The sequence below is a fragment of the Perca fluviatilis genome, chromosome 4 (assembly GCF_010015445.1).
Source record: "Perca fluviatilis chromosome 4, GENO_Pfluv_1.0, whole genome shotgun sequence".
Classification (NCBI taxonomy): domain Eukaryota; kingdom Metazoa; phylum Chordata; class Actinopteri; order Perciformes; family Percidae; genus Perca; species Perca fluviatilis.
The window spans coordinates 22,221,205-22,240,267 of record NC_053115.1 but is presented as its reverse complement, the minus strand read 5'-3'; the positions used below and the strand labels follow the sequence as shown (position 1 = coordinate 22,240,267).

The 19,063-nt window shown below is 40.7% G+C and overlaps 1 protein-coding gene across 2 annotated transcripts in view; it reads right to left on the bottom strand.

The window, feature by feature from the left end:
- The window catches only part of LOC120557368 (mitogen-activated protein kinase kinase kinase 12-like), a 31,384-nt gene extending 12,414 nt beyond the window's left edge, over nt 1-18,970 (bottom strand). Inside the window, exons 1-5 of one of the 2 annotated variants that reach the window (XM_039797631.1) lie at nt 18,845-18,970; nt 5,795-6,319; nt 2,817-3,000; nt 2,468-2,659; nt 1,498-1,656 (exon numbers count right to left, since the gene is read on the bottom strand). In XM_039797631.1, coding sequence (XP_039653565.1) covers nt 1,498-1,656; nt 2,468-2,659; nt 2,817-3,000; nt 5,795-6,287 — 1,028 coding nt within the window. In that variant the 5' untranslated portion in view covers nt 6,288-6,319; nt 18,845-18,970. Of the gene's footprint in view, nt 1-1,497; nt 1,657-2,467; nt 2,660-2,816; nt 3,001-5,794; nt 6,320-7,931; nt 8,383-18,844 lie in introns of those variants that run through there. The other variant, XM_039797630.1, reaches the window with a different exon arrangement.
- Nucleotides 18,971-19,063: the final 93 nt, after the last annotated feature.

The following is a 19,063-nucleotide window of genomic DNA, read 5'->3' as shown; positions in this document are numbered from 1 at the left end:
AACATTGTGTTTACATGTATTTTAGAGTCTCTCCATCTCTCTATGATTTGTGATATAAATGCACAAGAAGAGATACTTGATTTCAAGGCAATGCATGTATTTTTCTTTACCACCAGGTTAAATATTAGCTGTTAATGAGATGATAGATTACAATTACGTTATTGATTTATTTTTATACAGGGTAATATAATTCAATAATATAATGAATTGCTCATTTGTCAATTCAGTGTCTCAAAGTAGCAACACAAACATTTTGAAATATGCCATTACAGATAAAAGTAATGCAGTGAACTGTAAATCAAGCTGCACTCTGCACTCCACTTCTGTTATGATTTTCATTTGAAGATAAAGGAATGAAAATCCCCACGTTTGCTGTTGTTGTTTTTAACTAAATTCCACTCTGGCCATGAAATTGATTTTCTTTGATAATTTTATCCACTTACCGAGTAGCTACATAACCAAGGGAAACAAATTCTTGCTGCGTTACAATTATTCTACATAATACAATGAAGCATTATACTGAAGCCAGTCAATATATAATTCCATTTATGTCCCAGTCGAACAGTAATTTTTATAGATATCTATATTTATTTATTACCAGTTCCACATTTTAGCTTATAGCCTTTTGGCTTAGTGATGAACAGTATTTTTTCTTTCTTCTTCTATTTATTGTGTTTATTTTTCGACATGGGTAGCGAGCTGCTGCATAGAATTGTCCTTACAGGAATATATATGGTTGGATTGACTTGAATTGAGTTAAAGTTAAAAAGGTTATATTGTCTTTAGTTAATTTATTCCACTTTAAAATATGATTATGTTAAATATTACCCTTGGGCTATCTTAGTCCTTATATAAAGATCAGACAGGAACATGAGTTGTACCAGCTGCCAAATTATGTCAGCACAAAACAAAATAAAACGTAATACTTCACATCCTTCTCTGACTCACTCTTTTCATGGTATGGTCTACTCCATAATTTACATAAATTTAAACAAAACTGTACAGTATACACCCATGCTTCGCTTTCTTTTTTCACATGAAAAGCTTTTTAATCCTATTTTCACTTCTCTGCTAATGCACTGCTGGCTCTGGGCCAAACCATCCGCAGGCTTGGAAGGTTATTCCAGCCTCTCCTGAGCACTGCAGCATCTGGCAAATCAATTATTAAATTAGCCAGTGCTCCTTTCAGGACGGAGAGGAAGAGTGATGGAGGGATGTAGGATGGGAGAGAGAGGGGGAGAATGTATTGGGGGAGATCAGGGCTTAACATAGGGCAACCCATCAGATATGGCCGAGGCCCTATAGAATTTCATGTAATGAGATATTGTACATAATACTCAATAGATTTTCTGGAAATAGGATCCTGCGCTCTATACTGTAGTAGGCTGTGACTAATGAGATTTTATGTTGATTCAATGACAGATAAGACAATCATAAGGGAAAATTGCAAAGGTTCACCAGTGCAAAAGGACAGTGTAAAAGGGTTATGACACATACCAAATATCCACTTTCTCTGAGACAGGTTCATTGCGTATGACCTCAGGAGCCATCCAGGCCACCGTACCAGCAAAAGACATCTTGGTGCTTTTCTCACTGAGCTCCTTGGATGTGCCAAAATCAGAAATCTTCACTGCATCATCATAAGTGATCAGCATGCTGGAATGAAACATGGAAGGCAAGTTTATTTGAGTTCATCTGTGTACAAATATTAAACTATAATTACTGCCACATGGTTGTAAGACTCCACCAACCAGTCAAGTTGCAGTTTACATTCATGTCTGTCCAGACTGATATAATATATGTAATGAAGACTGTGAAGGAATTTAATAAAAGATATTAAATGTATTTATTGGGGAAACATGGATGCTTCACACACATTTAACCCAGCAGCACAGAACATCTATACAATCACCACAGTTTTAAAGATTAGTGTCACCAATTCAGTGTCCGACCAAATGTCTCCCCTTCTGTTTCTGAGTTGTGAAAAGTGTTTCTGCAGAACATTATGATGTCACAGTAAAATTGACCTTTGACCTTTTGTGTATAAAATGTCATCACTTCATCATTGTATCCTATTAGACATTTGTGTGAAATTTTGTCACAATTAGCGTATGGATTCTTATGTTATGGCCAAAAATGTGTTATGTGATGTCACAGTGACCTTGGCCTACCAAATTAGAATCAGTTCATTCTTGAGTCCAAGTGGATGTTTGGGCCAAATTTGACAAAAATCCTCAAGGCTTTCCTGAGATATTGCGTTCACAAGAGCAGGACAAACCTGTAAATTACTGGATAATTGAATCTCTTCCGGCATCTAAAAAGTATTCAAATGAACTGCGCCATCCAAGTTGGACCTAAACTTTAAATGTGTCTATTTAGTGACTTGTTTGCGCTAACATTAGAATTTACATTAGAATTACAGAGCTGTAACCACACAATTCATTTTCACCAGGTCTACAAAACTCACTTTGGTGACTTGAGGTCTCTGTGGATGATCTTGTGGAGGTGAAGATAGTTCATTCCCCCAGCAATGCCCATGGCCCAGTCCATGAGCAGGGATGGATGGATCTTCCTGCCTGCCCTCAGCACCTCGTACAGCTGTCCCTGGGCACAGTACTCCATAATGATGCAGTAACATGGAGCCTGCGTACAAATACCTCTGAGAGTGTAGAGAAGTATGTTAAGACCGAACATATTGGAGTTGTTACACTCTCAGTTATGAATGGAAAACATTTCCATTCATTGAAAACATTTTTTTGTGCGGAATGCTCAGCACATCTTGTTTAATAAAAAGCCAAATGATCATTCCTACTCACTTGAAAGTGATGATGTTGGGGTGTTTGAGCTTGCGCAGGTGCTTGATGTCTGTCTCTTTGATGTTTCGCACTTTTTTTACGGCCACTTCCTGTCCGTACAGTTTGCCCAGAAAGACGGCGCCCTGGGCTCCGCTGCCCACCCACTGCAGGTCAGATATCTCCTCGAATGGGATCTCCCACGCCTCTGAGATTGGGGAAAGAGATGGCGGCAAAGTAGTTGGTGAGTTTATCTGTGTAGTTACAGGTGAATTATGGATATACTGTGGAGCAGAGTGATGATTGTCATATAATCTCTACTGATTACAGGTGATGTTCACCTGCAAACTCATAGTCTTAAATACTGATATTTCATAGCATAACGAAGACAGACCAGACAGAACTGCACCTTTGATAAGTAATGGAAATATCCTTTATGTTGTATATTTTATGTTGTGATGATTCATACTGTCATGTCAACCCTGGTTTGGGTACATGATTGACTTATTTTGAAGTTAGTTCCCTTACACTTTAAAGAAATAGCTTGACATCATGGCAAATAAGCTTATATGCATTTTTGCCAAGATTAGAGGAGAAGATCAATACCGCTCTCATGTCTGTTCATTCTATATGAAGCTACAGCTAGCAGCTGGTTATCTTAGCTTAGCATATAGACTGTAAACAGCAGGAAACAGCCAGTCTGGCTCTGTGCAACGGATCTGCCCACCCAGCACTTTTAAAGCTAATTAAATAACATATTATATGTTCATGGTTTAATCCGTACAAAAGTGTAACAGTTACACATTGTGATTTTATGGGTGTAGTAACCGAATTCTGCACTAGTTGCCTGGCAACGTCAAGAAATAGACAAGCACATAACCCCTTAAACCATAAGGTTTAATTTTTATATGTTGGTTTTTGTATGAATAAAACAAACCAGAAATATTGGCTCACTAGTGCGCTTTAGAGGTGTTGGTAGTCCATTTTGTTACCACCAGGCTAGCTGTTTCCCCCCCTTATGCTAAGCTATGTTAACTGGCTGCTCGCAGTAGCTTCATAATTACCATACAAACATGAGAGTGATATCAATCTTCTCATTTATCTCTCAGCAAAAAAGCGAAAAAGCTTATTTCTGAAAATGTCAAACTATTCCTTTAACATGACAACATGGTTAAATGTTATGCAAATGAAATAAAAACAAAACATGTTTTCATGTTTAGTTGTTGCATACATTAAAAACCTGTATCAAAAGCTAAAACTATTAAATCAAGACAAACACTTCATATCAAAATGCCTGTATGTAAAACTAAAGCTAGTAGCAGGGAGCATACAGCACAGAAGAATAGGTTAGACCTGTCACAGTAAAACCTGTTGTAAGCCCTGGCTCTTACAGTCAACGCAGAGCTCAAGTTGATATATTTTTCGGTTGTTGAACCTCATCTTAACCTAAGACTCAGGGTGTGCAGGCAGACAGGGAGCTCTAATCTCCTGTGGGTTAATTCTTCCTCAGCCTCCTAAATCCTGCTTAGTGCCATTGTGTGGCTGACGTGGAGCAGGGGTCCAATGCTCAGAAAGGGGGTAGGGGTGTATGGTGAATGGGGAGGTGGAGGGGTAGTGACGGTAGTGGTGGCTGTGGTAGTTCTGTTTGTGTAAAGAGAAAAGAAGGGAGGGGGATTCCCCACGGGTCGGAAGGGGTCCATGTGGCCGAAGACAGACTGTTAATATAGAGAAAATATACAGCCTGCTTTGCTGCTGTTCCTGACTCGCAGAAAGACGATTTACAGACACATTTATCATGTTAATAAGGGTGATATAAATGATTCATGCTCTATGGTGATAGATTGAAGACTCAGTCTCTAATAAGTCCCTTAAATGTCCCACAGTAAAGACATAAGGCCACATCTGATCCACCAGAATATTGTCAGGTCTGTTTTATTTGATCTGAAAAAAGGAGAAAATTTCCAAGCACCACACAGTCCTTCTCAACCTTAAATAAAGGACAGACGATTTTCCTGCTTTCTATTGTGCTACATTGTATCTTCCAATCAAAGCTTAAGAATAGAGCATTGTGATATGGTAGGCAGGCATTCAGTTGCACTACCCCTATTTATGTCACTTTCATATTATCCGTTTTGCTCTCATCAGTGTGTGTGACTCCCTGTGATGCTGCACGAAGGAGGGGAGCAGCGAGGTGCAGATGGGCTGGGAGTGATAACAGCACCGGGTGAAAAGGAGAGGAAAGGAGACAATGATAGATGAAAGGAGGAGGGGAGCGGAGGGGAAGTGTGGAAGTCAAACGTGTGATAAAATATCAGAAGGCTATAAAGACAAGAAGACATAAATATCTGCCACCTTCAAGCCTGATGTGCGATGCTGTATTTATTCTATCAAGTTTGTTTTTGGCATCTTTACGTACTTTATGTGTTCGTGGCAGTGCTTGATATTAGGTGTTTTTATTTGTGGATGTGTTTATGTGTGCATGCAGTCATCCTTGGGCTCACATATGTGTGTGTGTCAGGTTTGCGTTAATAGAGATGAGAGGCGCTGGGTCAGAGAGTGGCCATGCATAATTCATGGAGCAGATTTGGCAGAGGAGTCCCAGGGGAACTCTGCGCTATTGTAGTGGCTGCAGACATAAACAACACAGCGTCACAGGGAGCTAGTTTCATTATGGGGTGGTAGTGGGGAGAGGTGGGGTGGGCACAAGCAAGCAAAGGGATGGGGGAAAATATCAGGGGAAAATAAGCCCTTTGCAGCTTTGATAGAGTCTCTCTCTGGCTGCAGCTCTTTCACGTCAACAGAAGTGTTTGTTTACAACATGGCCTTTGTGGGAGTCATTTTTCTACCAACTGTTTAATGTAATTAAACTGGGAGATACAATCATGTAATTAGCATATCAAAGCTTTAGACTGGAATTAAGTGGGAGCTGATGCTTGCTTTTATTGGAAAACTATTAGCAACCATTAATGCCAGTGTGTGTAGATGTGTGTGTGTAAACTTACCATCAAGGCCGTGTTTGTGCTCTGTGGAGTAAGCCTTGCCAATCATAGTCCAGACAGGCCGCAGACACCCAAACAACCCCTCCAGAAACCCTCCTCCCCCTCCGGTAGACTGGCACTGTAGCCTGGCGTCATCCACCTGGCTCCTGACTGCACTGCTCTCCATCTCCTGCCCCTCTCCCTCTGTCCTTCCTGGACTCCTATCATGCTCGTGGAGCTTCAGGATACTGTTGGCAAAGTGCTCCTGTTGTTCCTCGCCTGGTGTCTGGTTGTGCCCAGCAGTCTGCTCTTCTCCTCCTCCACCCCCGGGCTCGACAGCACCTCCGGTGTCTATGGAGAGGACATTGCGAAGGACACACTGGGTAGGGGTAAGGTCCATTTCTGGGGTGCAGGGTGTTTCGTCATCGAGGCGGCGAAAGGATGGAGGATCAGAGAGGGGTGAGTTGAAGCCGGAGAGAGAAGGAGAGGGGACACGAGGTTCATGAATAAGCGCCATGAGGGCCTCTGGTCATCAGAACAAGTAGAGAACTGGGAGCATGGACAAGACCAAGCATAGTGCGAGAGAAAGAGAGAAAAAGAAGAGGAAAATTGTTATAAATCAAATCCAAATTAAAATAATTGTTTATTTGTCAAATTAATATAGCCTAGGTGAAGATAAGAGTGGTTGTCACTGCATGTGCATAGTGGTCAGAGCAATGACATTAACTTATGAGTCATGATGTCGGCTATCTGAAGAAATGAAATCAATAGGCTACTAGAATGTGAAACATGATTCAGGACATGTGGATAGAGGACAAAAGACCAGCCTGTCTGGACCATTAATCAGAGAAAGCCTCAGTTCAGCACTACGTTTGATGAGGTGTACAGCAAATATTCAGACCCCCTCTCTAAAGCTAACTTGGCAACCTTATAGGTGCTAAAGCATCGCAGTACCTCAATTAAGTAATTTCCTTGCATCTTACAGAATATTACGTACAGTATTACTTTTGGCTTAGTATGTGACAAACCAAATGCTTTACAGACAATGGTGTCACAGCTGGAGCAACATCACTGGTGTATTAAAATGGATGAGATCAAATGATGGCTGTATAATAACGAGAACTCTGCAAGCCTCTTCAAAGCTTGTCATTTCTCCAAGGACAGCAGCATATACACTCTCAGCGGAGAATGAAAATGCATTATTTCTTGTCAGGGCCTTTTTAAGTGATCCACTCCTCCTATATCTCTGACAAGCATGGCTATAAGAGGTGACAGGTTTTACCTTCTTTGTAAAATAATGATACAAATCGAAACCCTTCACAGTACCTGCATCGTTGTGTTGTTGTAGCTACAACATATAAGACGAAACAAACGTGTTTTCTTTACAAAAAAAAATCTCAAACATGGAGCTGGATCAGTTTCCAAGTTATCATCTAGTCATTGTGAAGAATAGCTTTCATTTGCTATCCATATCCTATGTCAGTTTGAAGGTCAATTTGAGTCAAATTACTAAGCCTAAATGTATTAACATGCTATTAAGACTATTATATCGACCACCCTGCTGTGACAATTAGTCTCACAAAAAGTAATGTGCCTGGCATCTGATGTATGAGCCATCAGCCGTGACACAGTATAGCTGTATGTAATAAAACCCATCTATAATTCATAAAAATAGGAGGAGAGAAATCATAGTCCAAAACAAGACAGACACAGCCTGGAGGACGCATCAACCAAACCACAACCATCATTATAATTTTCTGCAAACAACTGAGACACATCTGGTGTCTGAAATCTGGAATAATCATTCACATCCGACTGATCCTGCCTGCTAATAGTCCTGCTCCGGCTCTCACTTGATTTATTTCGAGGTATCTGCTGCGGGAGCAGGCTACGGTCCGTCACAGCCTAGTGCATTGTGGATGTGTCGGAGGGGTTTCTTGCGCGCATCATCGCTTCTCCTCGCACCTCCTGCTGCGGTTAAGATCCCGGTTTCACCACTGAACTTACAGTCAAAAACACTACTGCAGTTTAACTAAATCAACAATAAAGGACAGGATGCGTAATTTAGGAATGAAATCAGCTACAGACGCCCTGCCTTCTTCTTGTAGGCTATAAATACCTTCTTATCACGCCGACGTCCTGAATGTAAAACGTTTCCTACCTCAGTGCTGACAGCTGACGTCCATCGCTGGTGACTGCAAAAGCTTATTCCACTTTATAGTTTAAGATTGATTCTAATAACAACCATCTAATAATTCTTCCTTTATGGGTTTGTCGGTATAGTCAGCATCCACGCTCACTCCTCCTCCTCTCGGATGTTTCTCCGCCCTGACTGGAAGTCTGCGTCTTCTCGTGCGCTTATCCCAGTGAGCAGTAGACACAGCTACGCTCCCTTGGTTCGCTTGTTTTTCCTGTTCCTACACCTCCTCCCTCCTCCTTTTCCATTCTCTGAGGATGCGATCTGCGCACACTCAGGGATTTATACGGCCTATCTCACATATAGTAAACACGGAGAGGAGGGTGGGAGGGAAGCAGCGTCGGTGTCCTATCAGAGGAGAAATGTGCCGTGACGAGCTCAGTCCGGTGAGACACGGGACAACCGCAGGTAAACGGCTTTATGAGCGAGTGAGGCTACTCTAGAGGCAGGGAGGTAGGGGGTCAGTCGGTGTGTGAGGTGATCAAAATGATGTCATCCCCAAAGCATGCAGCATTTGACTGGACAGCGCCATGTAAATCCCTTCAAACCCCATTAACGCCGTCTGTATCAAGTGTAATTGGTGCATAATCTGTGAGCACTACCCCGTCTGCCACAGTGGGGACATGAAGGAAGGACGGCAGATCGTTTTTTTATTTGTAGCCTACCCTTCCTCTCCAATCTCTACTGACCCATTTCTCTGAGATAGAGAGAGTGGGACAGCACAGGACCTAAATGGGACTTTCCCCAAGCGTGATTTGTTTCCCTTAGCGACTTTAATTAACCTGAATGAAATCAAATATTACACTCATTTAAACAACTGTCATCTTTCATCACAAATCTTATTTTGTGTTCGAAAATACCACCAGGATCTCATTTTCAAGGTTTCCTGATTAAATTATTATTCAGGGTGTTATTTCCAAGGCCTGGTATTCCTGCCATCATACATGCATGACTGAGATTTTTATTATTGTGTCATGCATAAAACTATGCATACACATGCACCCCACAAAGTCATATAAATGAAATTCAGAATGCTGCCTATATATTTTTTAAACAAAACTCGCCTACTTAAAGTCCTCAAATAAAGAAATCACAATCACATTTTATGACATTAATGTCTACAACAAAATTCATAAATCACTGACAAAAGCTTTTAGTGTGTAGAGATATCTGAATAAATACTAATGAAACATGTTTTTGCCTTTCTTTTACCAGCTTTTAAGACACAATGTGTGCTTTCAAATACATCAAAACTGAACAACCATTCCAATTTTTGAATATTACAGTTTTTTTTTGAGCCATTTCACAGGAAATGGAAACTAAATCATCATATGGAGCTTTAAGTATGTAGGCTACAATACAAAAGAAAATGGGACAATCACACAGCTCTCACAATAAGTCAGAGAAGTCCTGTGGATGCCAGTGTAACTCTACAGGCCAACTGGGAGATCATGATGAAATCAGTGTAAGACACCGGAGAATCTTCCAAGAGTCAAACTATTTGGCTGACACAGGAAGATGTGAGTTTGTGGAACAGCTGGGGATCCCATGTCTGAGCTGTGTATTTACTGTGACAGTAGATGGTTGTAGCTACATGACCCTTTTTGAGAGCTAAATCCAAATCCAGCCCTTATCTCCCAGATTAAGTTCGTGTTGGGCTTAAACCCTAACGATGACCTCATCGCGCTGCAGCGGGGGAAACCCTGACTAGTACACACAGACCAACCATGTGAGACTGACAAACCTGCACAATACACAAGTATTCAAAACCTCCGCCTTTTCTTCTTCTCTCTGCTTAGCTTTATGAAATCCTGATGAAAAAAATATCATTGCACTGGCTGAGTTTGACATCTCTACTGAAAATACAGTTAGAAAAATAGATTGCTTCTCTTTTCATTTATTCATCTTTTGAGTCACTCTGCCTTCTGCCTGCACAAGACTTGCCATAGCAAAATAAGATTGTCTGAGTACTTTGTATCATGTTTCTCTCTGTGGTGGAGAGATACAGAAGCCCCAAAACAAGAGGTTTATTATAACTCTACAATTTCATAGCCAACAAGGGGAAACAGAGAACAACAGCAAAGTAATAATGGGCCTGTTTTATGAAAGTAATTAAATGTTTAACTACCTTTTCTTTTTTTAAAGCATACTCTAACAACCATCTCAGTAGACACTGTCAGAGAATTATTGCATTACTAAAATAATTTTTGACAGAGGACCTGATACTTGTATTTTAATATTCAAGGAACTCCTGCCAAAAATGTGGTTTATGAATGTTTAACGTTGGTTTTAATATGAAATATAAATATCACATGAAATAGAAATAGTGGGCAAAAAAATCAGCGGCTTTAATCATTCTTGCTATTTTATGCCATGCATATCTAGAATTCTGTCTTAAGGCGGTCTGACTGGAGCACACCCTCTGTTCTATTTTTATCTTTTTCTTAAAACTTTCTTCATGATTTATTTATTGGTGCTTGTAGTTGCAGGATGGCTCCTCATCAGGGATGTTCAGTCCTCTGAGGGTCCATGCAGCTGCTTCTGATGTCCACCAACACAGCTTCTGCTTCTGTTGTGGTTACTCCAGCAGAAACAAGCACAGAATGAATGCTGCAGGGGTATCACTCATTATCAAATAAAAACTTCAAATCTACAAAATGTGACAGCTTTTAAAAATATATATATTCAGTGGGACTCCCGTTGATTTCAAAGACTACACAGTGGATTCAGAAGGAGCTACAAGACCTTCTTGTAATTTAAGAGAAAATGTGCTCAATTAGAACGCAAAGCTTCAATCGGACTACTGAAGGAATGACTGTACAACACTTGGTGGTATCCCATCGAATGGCTGATGTAAAATGCTGCATTGTTTGGCAACATGCCTCATAATCTGTGGGAGGGAATTAACAGAAGCCAGCAGTGAAGGATGTCAAGAGGAATGCCATGTGTGTGCATGTGTGTTCACATGCCTTTGACTGTGAGTGTACTGTATGTTGTGAAAGGCCCGGTGCCAAATGGTCACAGATTGTCCCCGTCCGGTTAAGGGGGAAGGTAGAGGTGTGTGTATGTGTGTGTGATTGGTTGGGTGCAGGGAATGAGGGGGAGGGCAGCTTCTGGCTCTCTGGAGAGCCTATTTATGGATCCTCATCGAGAGCCCCTTGTGTTACTCATTGTCACTTTGACTCACACACTGCTCAATAGGTGGCCAATCATCAATTCCACTCAACTCTGTTCCTAAAGAGAACGTGAACAAAAGAAGCTAAGATAATTAACACTCTGCTCCAAAATCATATTGACTGAAAAACAACAGCAGAATACCAGAGAAAGTCTTTCAGATTTCTGATGAAACAAGGCAGCTAAGTGTGTGTCTATATTTGTGTGTGCTAATGTATGTCTCTGTGTGAATATACACAATGGAGTGATCCCTTTCTGTGAGTCGGTGGAAGCTGATATTGGACGGTGTTGTCATCAATCAGGTTGCCTCTACTTTACGTTTCGCCCACTGATGGGATTCATTAAGATTGGCGCCAACCAGTATTGGTGGGTGGGTAAAGGGGGTTGGTGGGCGGGGGGATTCTCCATTTCAACAAGATGATCTCACCTCCTGTCTGCAGCTCAGGAAGAAGAGTTTTCATTCATAAAGTTCATTCATTCACACACACACGCGCGTGTTCAGGCGTGTGCACACACATATACAACCAACATATCTCCCAACAGGATGCTGAGGAAACAGTTGAGCCAATGAGGTAACGATCAGGTGAGATCACCGTCGGATGCCAAGGTCCCTCTTTCCGTTTAAAAACTCTATGAAGGATGTTTGACGCCTTTCATCCTTTAACCTTGACTGCATTACAGCACCACATACTCAGGATCGGAAAGAAGACGTCATTATAGAAAACTGACCGAAAACTTGTTGGATAAAACAAATGTGTGCATCTTTAGTCATATACTGTGTGTGCACATTTACAATATCTCAAAATTTGTGAAAACAAGCTATGAAAACAACACTGAAATATTATTAGCTTTGAAGTTGAAAAGAACATCAGTATCCAATTCCAGTAAGCATGGAACAATATTAGCATTTAAAAGAGTGGTAATTCTCGCCACCTGATTCATCTAAGTCAAATATTCACTCTCATTTCAGCACAGGTTTTGGTCTCAACCAACTGGTGAGGAAATATCTGGCTCACGGGCTGCTCTACTAGGTTCACCAGCGAGTCGCTAACTGTGTCCGTCTGCTGTTTGATGCAGAGCAGGTAGAGTACAGTGCGGGGCAAATTCAGAAAAGCATTGCACTGCTTTTGCGGCCGGTAAACCTGCACAAATAAGACAAAAATAAACCGTGTAATTTTCAAAGCACCCGCAAAGGGTAAAATTCACCCCTCACCTGTGCTGCCAAGCAAATAGCGACTCTGTGCTTCTGTGCCATGTGCAGGTATTTAAATTAGGTAATATGCATACAATTGGCTCCTTTCTACAAATGAGCCTCGTTGCAAAAACAGTGAACCGCTTCAAATCATGCCATCTTCTTTCAGAAGGTGTGCAATTGAAAACACCAACAGCACTGACAGATGGGGATATTAAATCTGACATGTTTAAAACAGCTTGAATCATACCCATGATATAGGCTTACACAGTGTGCAAATCAAAAGAAACAATTTCTAACTCAGTTATCAAAAATTGCATAAACAATATGATGAGTTCAATAACGTTAACTTTTACAATACTCAATTTTTTGAAGGGCAGATATAGAAAAACTGAAAGTCGATATAAAACTCTGTAGAGCTGAGGAAAACTTCAGAGTTGTGGATTTATCACAACGAGCAAGACCCTTTCACATACAAATGCCAAAAGTCAGAAGTCTGTGCCAATACCAGTAAAATAACATGATTCTCAATGCCAATTTTGATACCACGGTAAAAACAAAAAAAAGGATTTTCTAAGATTCCATGTACTTGAACTTGAAACATGAACATGAAAATATTTCAAAAATATCAAAATGTCATAACAAGACATACAAAACAGCAAAGAACAACATAAAGTGCAATTAATGGTCATAGTGCAACAACTGGTGTCCCCAGACACATTCCAGACATCTTTTGAAAAGGTACTGTGCAAAAACAACAACAAAACAAAACAGTGTTTCTAACAGTTGCGTGACCAGAGACGTAACAAACCCCGGGTAAATATTGGAGATGTATTTGAAAGATGGAGACAGCTTAGAGCCCAAAAGAACGACCAGTTGGCTAATTTCCTCAGGTAAGCATTAGCTTCAGGCTAATTCATCACGGCTAGAAGGGATGGGCATTGAATTATAGAGTACCCAAGTTGGTTACTCGCAAAAACAATTGAGACACAGCCAGTAAAGTGATCCCGACTGGTCCTGGCTAACGGCGCCATGCTAACCCTGCTAACTGCTAGCAAACGTTACCGGAGGACCAGGCTGTTTACAACGTGTAGCCTGTTCAGCGTACGTAGCCGACAACGGTGAGTTATTTTAAGCCAAGAGAGGGGGGCTGTGAATCGGAAAGAGAGGACCGTGAGTTTGCAGCGAACATGCTGTTTTTTAGTCTATCTATCTCCGTTGACTATCTACTAAAGATATGTCCCATGGACTGGAAGTAGAATAGCGTGACTTCAGTTTATTCATGACCTCCTACTTCTGAATGTATCGACAGGAACACTCTGAAGCGTATACTGCCCCCATCAGTTCCAGAAGAGGCGCAGGACCTATGCTGCTAACATCGGCGCTCAAGGTGCTTACGGTGCTTAAAAAAAAAAAGGGCATCGTTGGTGTTTTGTCATTTTAGAACCGAAAGGTATCGCAAGTATCGGTTCTCGTGACATCCCTGTTATGAACCATTGTTAATATGAAAATATTGAGTATTGCTGCTTTTTACTCTCTTGTTGAAAGTTACAAGATGTGTCCCAGACAAGTGAAGACCCATATTGACTCATTCTGGGTACTCTAAAATATGCAAATCCAACATTTAGATCAAGCACTGCTTTGATCTTCCAGGGAGATTAGCGATGCGTCTGATTTCCCTTTGAAACCTCTGAGAGGCGAGCAGCCAGCCAGACAGCCTGCTGTGGAGAGCCTCTGGCAGCGGTCCGGTCAGGAGAGGGTTAATAACAATAAAGGGGAGGTTGGAGAAACCTTCCTGAAAGTCACATGGTTTTGTGCCGGGAAGCGGGGGTGGAGGAACGAAGGGAGGGGAGGGGAGCTGGGGACGAGCCGAAGGAGGAGTCTGGAGCGTGTTGCCGTAGAAACAGAATCCTCAGTTGGTCGGTGTGAAGTCAGAGGCGTAATATTAGGAGGTGACTGCAGTTAGATGCTGCTGGTGGTTGAGGTGGGTGGATGGGTGGGGAGGAGGAAGGGGAGGGGAGTTTGTGAGGGGGTGACTCACACTGGAGGACGCACTCTGCATTCTAATGGATGGACCCACATGTGGATGCACTCACACACACACTAACACACACCTTCATTGGCAACATCACCTACTATCCCTACTCTATGTTAGAGCTTCCATTTCTCTCCGCTATATATACATACATACATACGTGTACAGCATGGCTCAGCATTATCCTGCACCACTCTACTTCAATACATATAATTAATTCATTATGTCATTGAAAGATCCATTAGTGTATGTCTTGATGGTTTCACTTGTATGCATTGATAAAGGGCATCTATTACAGGGAACCAAAGGCTTAGACAGGCTAGTAAACTACAGCCATGTAATTGGTGACGGCCTAATTGTACAGCACACGTAGCAATTAAAGTGATAATATGAGTAAACCATGCTCAAAATTATCATTGGATTAAATACACTTCCCAAATGCCCTTGAGTGTAGAGGATCACCAGCTGTTACAGGGGAAGTGTTAATAATTATGCAGACCATTTTTTAGGTTGTTGTTTTGAGGGTCTTTTCTTTTGGCTGCAGGGAGATCAGTTTGTATCTCATTAGATCTGTTGTGGGGAAGTAGTCCATGTTAATGAACTTTTTCTCTCAGGGTGCGGGACAAGAAAGCAGAAGAACTAAACAGATATTTTCTAAAACGCACAAATGTGAAACCTAACAATAAAAAAAATGTGTGACCCCGCAGGGTTGACAAAGGAGATTCATTACAACAGCTAGTGCACTTGGCGGTGAGTATGAGACGACCAAAATGTGTAAAATCAAGAATTACATTTATGGATTCTCTCAATTCATGTGACGTATTCATCTAATTATGTGATATACCATGTACAGACATTGAAAGTAAATCTTATGTGATAAAGTAACCATAAGCTGGAATCATTTTGTTCATTATATGGTCATAATGTTACCGTCATTTGAAAGCATATCAATTTCCATAATCCTATGTCTATAAATGTTTTTACTTTAGTGTTATGTCAACTGATTGAACTTTTATAATAATAAAGAGATACAATTTCTCTAATTTATGTAATCATTAAAGGGACAGTTTACCCCAAAATACATATTTATAATACATATTTTTCCTCTTAACTGTAGTGCTATTTATCAATCTAGTTTGTTTTGGTGTGAGTTGCCCAGTGTTGGAGATATCGGTCATAGAGATGTCTGCCTTCTCTCTAATATAATGATACTAGATAATCCACAGACCCGGTTGTGAGCAGTTTTGCGTAGGAAATATTTTATTTTTATTGAACTACACCGGTTAACCGTATCACTGGGCAGAAGAAAGCGTACTTATGGATGTCTTGTGACAGAGCGAGATGTAAACGTTAATGGCGTCCTCCTAACCAGTCCTTCCTTTGTGATTGTTGCGGGCAAAAATCCTTGATTATGTGGCACGTTTTCTTAAAAAATGCGATGGAATATGCGGGATATTTATGCAATTTTATGCGATGAAATTGCGGGAACTTGCAAAAACTGCGGTTTGATGAAAAAGAGAAAAAAAGTGATTCCCCCAACACCCTACTTTTCGATGATGTTCACGTCGCGTAATTACGTCACTTCATAACATTCCCATGGCAACAGGGGAAAATGGCTGCTTGTGTGAAGTAAACGCAACATTTTTCAACTTTCTGCTAAAATATATGTGACTTTTTTGCAACGAAACTGCGGGGATTATGAAATCATGCAAGCCCCGCATATTCTGCGCGGAAATCGTCAATTTATGCGGCGAAAGTGGGGCGTATTTGAAAAAATGCGGCCCCCGCATAAATATGCGGACTTTGGCTGATTATGCATTGAATTATGCGATCGCATAATTGCGTTTTTCTGGAGGGACTGCCTAACGCTCAGCTAAACTATAATATAAATATTGGTTACCTACAGTTAGAGCTCAGCCAAGAAGGACGAGCCACTCGTTCATGAGTACGCTTCCTTTTTGGGCGGTGATTCGGTTGGCGGGTGTAGTTTGGTAGAAAGAAAATAATTCCTAAATGAACCTGCAGGTCTGTGGATTATCTTGAGTAACCGGGTCATGATTTCTGGGAAGAGACATCGCTGTGACTTTTTCAAATGTATTTTTTGTTCCATTATTTTGGAGAGAAGGCAGACCTCTCTACGGACGATATCTCCAACACTGGGCAAATCACACCAAAACAATCTAGATGGGTGAATAGCACTACAGGAAAAAGGAAAAATATGTTTTTTTTTTTCATTTTGCATTGAACTGTTCCTTTAATCAATATCCAGTGATGAGAAATGAATGCACTGCTTGAGCACAAGTAATGGGCAGCTTTGAACTTTATTTCAATATACAGTATATAATTTTTTTTTTTATATTGTGATTGTTTCCTCACAAAACCATAATTGTCATATTATTGTTTTTCAGGTTACTATTTTGCATCCACAGCCAAGACAACATACCTTCTGCAGCCACTGCAGTGTTATAACTCAGGGGAATGTGACATATACTTGCCCTGTAGCAAATAATTGACTTTTTGATTGAACGCTGCTTTGCTCTTCCTTTTAAGGAAAGCCAGGGCGAGTTCATTTACCATCATTGCTGTGTGTAAAACTGGAAGCAGCAGGGAAAATCACAGGCAGTGTGACGTTTTCTCGGTCATGACACACAACAGTATCTCATGGTATGGGGCGAGCCAATGGGGGGCAGGCTGGCCGTCTGATGCAGTGCAGGCTGGTTAGCGATGAAGGAGGCTGGCTGAGACATTATCTTCAGGCTTGTTTATTTCAGTTTGCCTGTGACCATGACTCATTACATTTTTGGGAAAAGGGGCAGCTAGAGTACCCCACAAAGCAAATCCAAAAGAAACCGGATATCTCTTGATTCTTAACAGCAGGTCAACTAAAACGTGATTTTATTTTGAAGGATTTCTACACGCTTGAAGACATAACAGAGATAACTATATTTCACAAGAAAACAAAAATAGTCCATCTATGTTTAACCTAATTTGTTATAACAGTCAGATACGTTTAAAGTTATTTGTAAATTAGGTACCTTCTTGAAGAAGGTTCCCATTTGTTTAAGTTATTTATGTTGTGCTTCATCCCTGATGGGTGCCATTGTTCTGTCATGATTCTATTGTACTCAATACTATGCAATCATGGTCATGAGTCAATGTTTTTCCTTTTCTGACCCCTCACATTTATCTTTTCTTGACCTTGACTTGTAAGTCTGTCTCCGACTTTTTTTCTTCTGTCTCTGCACGTGTATGTTCTATTTGGCAGCTGTTTAGGTCCAGCAATGTTCTGTCAACACACATCACTTGTTAAAGATAAGATGATCTTTTCCTAATTTGCATAATATATTCAGAATAATAAGAGGTAGTGGCATTGTTTCCTAAATTTGTATTCTAGAGGAATACCAGTCACCAATTACACAGAGTTATGCTAATTACCCACTTGACTGGATCACATATTACCAGTATTAGGAGTCATTAATTCAGCTATAGTAAAGAGCCAAATTATCATTTGTTACAAAGCTGTGATGGAAGTGATGGCACATTTAGAATACAATATAAATGACAAGTGAAAAAGACTATTGTTGCCTCAAAAACAAGTAGCCAACATAAAAAAAAAACATCCAATGTGCAACATCACCAGTTACGCCTGTTGTTTCTGTGTGCGCTGTCCATGGTGCTGATCAGGGCTATAAGGCCCTAATGGCAAATGCATTAAAAAAATAAAAATACTGATGTATTTACTCATGAAGCCTGGGATTATAAATAGGATAAATGAGAAGTTAAAAATGGTAGAAATTGGAATAAATTAATTAACTTTAGTTAGTTTTTAATCTTACAATCTAATTATTCGTAAACCAAAAAAATCAAAATGCTGACCAACATTGATTCTATAAACGTTTTGTTTTTTCAGCATGTCAAACTCTAACAACTTTTTCTATCTATTGGCAACATTTTAACTTTTAACGCGAAAAGCGATATAAAAATGCAGTCCATGTCGGGATATTACAAGAAGTAGATGGGCCGTCTTTTTCAAGAGAAACCCTACACCCCCACACTCAAAGGGAAATGGAAGCCCCCTTAAAATCAATGTGTATCGATTTAATTAAGCTGAAATAAAGAGTTAACGTGCTTGGTGAGCTGGTGATATGCGACCAAGCCGAACAGCTCAGCAGAATGACTGACCTACAGCATCACCTGGCGGTTGTACATTTGACTTACATCGCACCAAATGTTCTACGACTAGATTTACTGATTCAAATCGTGTGGCCTTGAAAGACTCCCCATTGTCCCGAAAGACAGAAATTGCATCTATAAAACTCATAGTATCTACCTGCGCTTTATTGCTGGTGCAATGTATGCACACAATATCAGACTGGTTCATTCGCAATGAACGGGATTCCCAGCATCGCAGGGATCGATGAATCGTGCCATGCAGGAAACAGATTCTGCAACAATTACTGTAATAGGAAAACCTACCTTTAGCAGGCTCGGTGTTGTTGAATGCAACGACTGATTGTTCACACTGGTCGCTCCGTAGGGTCACACGAGAAAAGACTGAAAGCCGTGGTGCCTCTTCTGCCTGACTACTACAGGGGTCCCATCTGGCTAATTACCTTGTCAATAAACCTTGAAGGTAATACCGCGAGAACGAGAGTTGGGGTGACAGCTGAGTCTGACCCTCCTTAATGATCCCAA